This window comes from Lycorma delicatula, chromosome 1 (assembly GCF_047948215.1).
Source record: "Lycorma delicatula isolate Av1 chromosome 1, ASM4794821v1, whole genome shotgun sequence".
In the NCBI taxonomy this organism is placed as follows: Eukaryota; Metazoa; Arthropoda; class Insecta; order Hemiptera; family Fulgoridae; genus Lycorma; species Lycorma delicatula.
This window is the reverse complement of record NC_134455.1, coordinates 230,159,360-230,167,926: the sequence shown is the minus strand read 5'-3', so window position 1 is coordinate 230,167,926 and position 8,567 is coordinate 230,159,360. Positions and strand designations below refer to the sequence as shown.

Sequence of the window (8,567 nt, the reverse complement as noted above, 5' to 3'; positions counted from 1 at the left end):
AAATAAAGTTTTTTATCACCTAATAAGTATTAGAAAAGCAGATACAAAAATAGTATTTTGTAACATCATATGCATGAAAAATAGTTATTCATAAATATAATTTATTAGAATAATTATTAAAGTAGTTTTATTACAACAATTAAGTTATAAAAATATTTTATCACTTGATCAAAATAATCATGAAAATATTGACAAAAAATTATATTAATTTTAATATCCTTTAATAGATAAGATCATTAAGTTTATATTAAAACACTGCATGAATGAATATGAAATTGAAAATAAATTTCAATTAAATTAAAAGAAAATAAGAAATCAATACTGAGAAAAATGGAAATGAAAGTACCCCCAAAAAAAATCAAGATGAATGTAGTTTGAGAGAATATGATTACTGAATTTTTTTACATTTTGTACAGCATCAAACTCTTTTATAAATTGTGAGTGACACTAGTTTTTGGTTTTGTAGAAAATATGAGAAACTTGGAAAATTATGTGTTTGTAAAGCACTAAATGGATCTAAAAATCTAGCCATCAATATTAATGTATGGTTTTCTAACTTCTTTCTCTTACGTTATATTTCATAAGAAATATTTTGTTTCCATTTTTTACACATGTACTGAAATTTATGAGGAAGCCTATATTCTTTGCTATACGCAGAATATCATACAGTGATGATAAAATAGCCAAATTTAAAGAAAAAAAGTTTACATGATTACAGATTTACACAGATCAATTTATGCTATGAATAATAGTTATACTTTTCCATTATGTTTATATCTGTAATGAATTGGTCTTTGCTCAATTCCATTGATTTACTTTTAATTAATGGTACATTAGACGGTGACTGACTCAAGATCTGTCATTGGGATTTCTTGAACTGTAAGAGAGAACAGTAGGTATTCATTCTTTTTTTTTTTAAATGGAGCTTAAAAAATACATTACACATTTTGATCCATTCCAATTTTCTCTATTGTGACCAACATAAATTTTTTCAATCGTATTCCCAATTTTTCCATTTCATTTCATAATGAAATGGAAAATATATACATATTCAAAGATCTTTTTAATATACAAACCTAGTTATTTCGAATTTGTCAGATAATATTTCAGAAAATTTGGAATTTATTTGATTTTTGGAGGATATTAATTATTTTTATTTTATATTTGAATCAAAGAGAACTTTTTTTCAGATGAGGAGGTTTTATTATTTTACTTCTAAGACTTCTCTTACAACAGCTAAATTGGACTACATGAGATCTAAAATTAATCTTAAAAAATCAAGGTTAAATGTAATTAAAGACATCCTAAAAAAACAAGTAAATGTGAAATTTTCTGAAATTTTATTGGACTTAAACCAGAAAGGTTAGGTTTTGGAATGCAGAAGATTTTCAACTTTAATCTTTTTGTATCTTTGCTAGTTCTAGAGATACCAACAGTGTCTTAAATTAATCATCCTGTATACAACTTTCTAATATAATATCTATTGAATTTTCTATCCAAAAATCTGAGTGAGAGTGAAGTCATTGCTGAATCTGACTGTATATGGTGAAAAATCTTTAATTTAAACAAATAATAAAGAACCCAAAGGCATTTGTTAATTTATTCCTCTGCAATTTTATGCACTAACTTTATATATATAGTGCTCTTTGAATGGTATCAAATGGACACATCTCTAACAGTGAACGTCTGTGACTCACCTTCACAATCATTCAAAAAATCTTAAAGATTTGTCATAGATCTCAGTTTGAAATTAGGACTTTCAGTGGAAATATAAATAAAACTTTCTAATACTGTTCTAATATAAGATCCATAAAAATTTTGAGAGAAATTTTGAATAGCAGAGTCATCAATGGGAATAGTAAAAAATGTGGTATTTTATAACAAAATTGTTTATTTTTAAATGAAAGGGCTAAGATATCAATGATGATATGAAAGTAGGCATTTAGTAGCACATAACAGTACAATTCAATCAAGTTTAAATTTCTATTCTAGACATGGAATAATTTTGTGTGGCTACAATGTAAGCAGCAATTGGCAGCTTACACTTAGATAATGTTTTCTGGATAAAGTAATATGAACTTGAACTTGAACATGAGCGACATTAACCACCATTATTCACTAATTATGTTGAACACATATGTAAAATGAAAATGAACAATATTAGATAATAATTTATTATCTATCTTAACTTCAGCGACATAATTCAAAAAGAGTTGCAAACACTAAAGCAAGTGAAACATTGTGTTTACAAATGCTCACAATATTCTGGTTTTTAGTAACTTCATCTATTATGAGTTAATGTTTATTAATACACAGCTTTTAATTACTTCTAGCCAATTTCACATACTCGCTAAACAAACAGACAGGTTGAACACAAAAAGAAAAAATCTTACTTACTGTTGTCACCATTTGTTATCATCTTTTATTTTGCGGGCTTGGTATACTATTACATAATCAAATTACAGTACTGAATCATAATTTATTATATGTGCAATAATATTCACTAAAATAGTAATTTCATAAATTCTACAAATTCAGAATTTTTAGTAAAGTTAGTAAATCACACTTTCGCAATAATATTCTAGTATTACATTTACTTCAGATAAAAATGTTTTGAAACTTATAGAATTAAATACTCAACTATCATGAAGCTGTAGTCATTCTAGAGGTTACAGGCTGGAGATAATATCCTTGTAAATGTTGGTCAATGGTGTTCAACAATGTTTCAGAATGGATTCTAGGCAGAAAAAGAATGACAACTGACTAAAACTTTAATCGAGCTTACTGACTCGTTGAAGTATAATTTCAAAAAATCAACATTAAAGATATTTGCGATATAAAAGTAGACATACTAATGTTAATATGTAACAGAGGCTGTTTTTCAGTTTTTCAGTGACACCAATAAAAAGACGATATAAATAGTGAAGTTAGGTTAGTTAATACTATGTAAATATCTTCCACATTACCTTTCACTATAAATAACAAATACTAAAAATAGCAAAAGGTCTAATATTTTCCCATCAATCATTTTCTTAAATTCTGTTTAAGATAGTTGAAACCCTCCCATAAGTTATTCACAGGTTCAAATTATCCCTCTCTTCTTTCCTTAAATAATTAAAATTTTATAAAGGCTTAAAATTAAAAAATTAAAAATTAAAATTAATTAATTTATTCATTTTTAAATTTTATAAAGTTTTTTTTTCAAATTACACATTTTCAAGAATAAATTTTTAAAAACTTATAAAAAACAAAATCATGATAAAAGCAAACCCCACACTGTTTCCAGTAACAAATAAGATCACACAAATATCATTAAATCACAACATAGTTATTTTATAACTACTATTTAACTTCTAGTTTTTTTAAATTTGTTTTTTCATTTAATACAATTTCTTTCTTTTTTACACTTTGCTAAACAATCACTTAGAAAAATAAAAATTCATACAACAAATACAAACAATTCAAAGTGAATAGTTTAAGATTACAAACAGATGTACTTATAATTTATTGGAAATGTGTGCAGGTAAAAATTATTCGTTACTGGGAAATAAATTAATATATTACTTAAGTTAGCTTTTGAAAATTAAATACTACGATTTTTTTTTAAGTTAATAAGTATTATTTTACTAAAAAGTAACATACTTATCTAACAATATAGAATCATAATAAATAAAATACAATATTAGACAAAACAAAAAAATTGCAAAAAATAAATTTTCCATTTTTTAAAAACATCTATTATCATACAATAATTTTATATTCTACATACTTCAAAAGTTTCACAAATACCGAGTGCCAGATCAGCAGAAAATCTGCATACTATGAATAAATATGACAAAATATATTTGCAGAATTTATTTAAACATCTGTATTTTAAATATTTCAACTATAAACATAATATTTTGAACTCTAAAAGTCTCTATAATTTCATTATCAATAACAAATCTATTATCAACAATGTTGTTGATCACATTATTTCTGAACAATATCTCACAGTAAACATATATTTTTGTTTTAACATTTTTAATCATTTTCTTATACATAAATTTATATACACTCATTATTAATAAAAGCTTATAATATTAATGGACAATAAAAGTTTCCCACGTAAATCACAAGGATTGTTAGCTTTGGTATGTGCTTAACAAAAAAAATCTACAACTACTTCATATTAAAGGATACTGGCTATGTTGGTTCGATTGTCAATATGTATAATATATATATATATTTTTAAATAATAACAGACACACATTTATAAACTGTACACAGAGCACAATATGAGATAATAATAATAATATATTAAAAAGAAGAAAAAAGCATTAATTACTTAGGTTCAGGGGTAACAAAACCATTGGCTGACAGTGCATTTCATTATCAACCACTTCATCTTTAAAATTAAAATAAAAAACTGAAATACACATGCTTTAGCCAAAAATTGTTATTTTTCAATTAATTTGTTTTATATTTTGTATTAAAAAAAATATACAATTATCTATGAAATATTTTTATTTTTATAAAATATGTAAGTCTACATTGCCTCTTCGGCATACTTGCTTCCATTTAAATTATTAGTTTATCATTAATTGTAAAATATAAACAATTACAAGAATGTTATTGGAAAGTGGCTGAAATTGCTTAAAGCAGACATATAACAACATCAAACACAAATTTAATACAGACTGTTTAAAACCAAAAATTATTTCAAATAACTAGCCAAAGAAAAATAATTTTATCACAGTTAAAAGTTTTTCTGAAACTAAAAAAAAAACATGACTACAAATTAAAATTAAGTTTATTCACAATGAATCTGATAAGTAAAATTATTATACAATTGCAAAGCAAGTAATTTTTTAAGTAGCTTTAATACAAATCTATGCTGATGTTTATTTTAAAAAAGGAATAGATTTTAATTTAAATAATATTTTTAAACATGTCATGCTATAATATTTAAATTCCAGGTGTGCTGGAAAACAATTTGTTCAAAAGACAGAACGAAGCAAGAACTCAGCTCATTAAAAACCACCCTATTAAATATTATTAATCACAAAGAAAACTGGAAATAAATAACCCACAAATAAGCAGACAGACAGAAAATTTTTTTAATGTACACATTACATTAAAATTTTATTACTTCAAGTTCACAACTTTTTATAAATATCATGAAGTTGTTTTATGTTTTCAAGAAGTCTAGTTTCATATGAAAATATACTTAAAAACCAACTACAGACTTGCTTACATTACAAATGGTCTGGATCAATGTTATTGAGGATTGTCGAAATTACATTTAATATCCTGATTTTATATTTAATTAAGTTATTCAAATATTAATTTCATTGGTTTCTTTATTGAACTACTTATACAAACTTTAAATAAAATTTATTATATATTTGTTTTTATTCTAGATTAATCTAGTCCAAGGAAAATATAGAGATTGAAAAGTCACAAAGAGTTAATGGATTTATTTAAAAATAAATTGCATTATTCACATGCTACAGTGTCCCATAATAGTGGTTTTTAATGTTTAAATGGAGGCATACTACATTCAAAAGAGAGTTACTCTTATATATTATATCTCCATTCATTTTTTTTTTTGTTAAATTTTAAAGAAATTATGCAGAATCAGCCTAGAACAATCTGGATTAATCTGAAGTCCAAATTAATGGATTTGCACTATATACTGAAACAGCACTCACACAAACAAGATTTAGATTCTACCTGCTTAATTACATATATATTCTAGTCTATGCTGCTGCTAAACATAATAAAAAAAAATCTCAAATCTATAGAATATGAATGACCACATAAAACTGATGGACTTTATTACTGAGGTACAATGAATTGTACTAAATCAGGACTAGTTAACCTAAGTCTGACATACCAACTGCCTACTGTATTTAGTCTGTCATTTTTAAGGCAGAATAATCTTTGTTTAAATTATGTAACATGTGAAAAGCTAATTTATAATTCATCTTATATCTGCTTCATGGGAAATTACAGCCTTACATTAAACATATATAAATAACAAATTTTACAAAATAAGAAAAGTTGTTACTTCATTATAAAAACAGATGAGTATATATTAGTTTTAACAATTCAAATAGTATGCAAAAAATTTGTTTTTTGTAAATCAGTTTCCAGACATTTATTTCTAAACTATGTTCTATACATCATTACAGTAAAACTGTCCATTTGCCATGCAAGAACACAGACAAGAAAAATTATTCTAAATTACACCTCAGTAAGAACATAAAATCATATATTTATACTAAACTGACGTTGAGTGAAAATAGAAAAGATAAATCATAGTAATTATTAGTTAAGGTTTATTAATTTTTATTTTACTTTATTAGTAGCAAATGATCTAATACAATACATTTGACATAAAAACTGAAAGAAGGCTATTATTTTAAGTTTTTATAAAATTATATGATAACAATGGAAGAAATTAAAATATCCTGGAAATCATCTTTAAAAAGAGACATTGGCAGTATTAACAATACCAGACTGAAGTATATTAAACAATAACTCAAATGAAACATTCTACAGTTACAAGATTAAAAGAAAAAGATTTTTTCACATTAAAAACACAGAGCTTTATTTTTAATTAAAAAAAACTCTTTTACAGAGTTTTATTTTTAACTTCAAAACTGGAATGATTGAACAAATACGTGTGTATATATATATATATATATATAATACATATAAATACAATAAGAAGTTTGATATAGATTTTCCAGTACATTAATGCTTCAAAACTAATTAATTTATAGCTTTAAGTCTATATTCTGATAAAACAGTCTTAATAAAGAAAATCTACGAAAAAAATAGTCTGGAAATACTAAGCATATGTAACAAACATTCTGTCACTGACAAGTCCTCGTGTTTTAAACTAATAGATTAAAATTAGTTATAATGTTTAAAATGAAAATAACTATTTGAAAATGTTAAAATGTTACTACTCATTAATAATAAGACAATACTGTAATTATTTAATATGGAAGATATAATACATTAATAAATTATAGAAATTTAACAATACTTAAAAAAAAAAAATACAGAATTCATATTATTATCACATGGTAACTCATATAAAATGGTTACCGATATACTTTGGTGTTTTTTTTAGAACCCACCACCATGGTTAATTAAAATTTAAAGCTTTATATTTTATAAATATATTACAGATATTTTGAACTTTAACCTCATCGCTAACTACAGGTACAGAACACTTATTGACTCAAAACCTGTCAAATAAATTTCTCCTACTATTTACACAATTGTTCCACTAAACTTCAACAATCCCCCTTACACCTAAAATTTCATCTGTACAAATACAATGGAAATAAAACAAATTTTAGCATACAATAATTATTACACCTTATTTTTTTATCTGTTATACTATATACACATACACATGCATATATACGTATATACACACAAACATATAAGTGTTCACAGCTATGTAATGGAATTGACACATAAAAGTTCTTTAGAACTCTATTAGATTTAACTTTTATACTAATCTACAAATTTTGATAAATATATATATAACTATACAGCAAAAGTGACAGAATTTTATATACAAATACCATTAGTATTATATCCCTTTTATATAATGAAATTTCTCATATTCAGATAAGAATTTGCTATTTATTAGATAACAGATATAAACAAACTTATGAATACCTTTGAACACTAAATGAAATAAATAAATAAAGAATATACAAAAAAAAAAAACAAAAAACTAGAAATATTTAACACATCAGTAATTAAGTAAAAAGTAATACACTTATTTATATCTAATCAGTTTTTTCTATTAAGATCTCAGACATGCTTTAATTAATTCTTGTGTTGCTTTTATGATTATTTAAAATAATCCCTTTTATTTTCTTTGAATTCCAAAACTGTGGCTAGATAAAAAAATATTTCTGAATTTTCTTAAACGCAATGGAAACATTTATTTCAATATCTTAGACGATATTATTTTAATGTATTTAGATTTAACTATGCATCATACTACACATAAAATTATTTGGAATCTGTACACATATTATAAATCTGATTTCTTGAGACTGACTAGTATGAATGAAAAGTACAAAGTACTTTTGATATCAGATCATTGAAATTAATTTTAAAAATATCACTATTATAATAAATATAAGTATACATAACTTCATAACTTAACATCAATTTTTCCAGATTGAACATTCACAAAGAACTATTTTTTCCTTTAAAATAATATTAACAAATAAAACTTTTTTTACACAGTTAAACTAAATACTGAGAGAATACATATAACAAAAAAAAAAATATGTCTATAAATAACTAAAGAACAGGGGAATTGTGGTAGTGTTGCAATTAACCACCAATGTACCTCTGTAGGCAGTCCTAAACAGGAGATCCCTCACTAGTTGTCGTTGTATAATCCTTTAATAATTCTCTTAACCTGAGAATTTCTTTCGATGCTGAAGCAAGATCCGACTGCAACTGCAATTCTTTTTCTCTTAATCGTTTAATCTCCCTCTGACAAGTCTGAAATTGTAAAAACAAGGGATGAAATACATTAC

The 8,567-nt window shown here is 24.3% G+C and overlaps 1 protein-coding gene across 8 annotated transcripts in view; it reads right to left on the bottom strand.

Annotated features, from left to right (window-relative positions):
• Positions 1-264: 264 nt before the first annotated feature.
• RapGAP1 (Rap GTPase activating protein 1) overlaps positions 265-8,567 on the bottom strand; it is a 753,456-nt gene continuing 745,153 nt past the window's right edge. For 6 of the 8 annotated variants that reach the window (XM_075373977.1, XM_075373959.1, XM_075373993.1 and 3 more), the window contains one exon: positions 2,765-8,532. In XM_075373977.1, coding sequence (XP_075230092.1) covers positions 8,389-8,532 — 144 coding nt within the window. In that variant the 3' untranslated portion in view covers positions 2,765-8,388. Of the gene's footprint in view, positions 2,738-2,764; positions 8,533-8,567 lie in introns of those variants that run through there. The other 2 variants (XM_075373968.1, XM_075374012.1) reach the window with 2 other exon arrangements.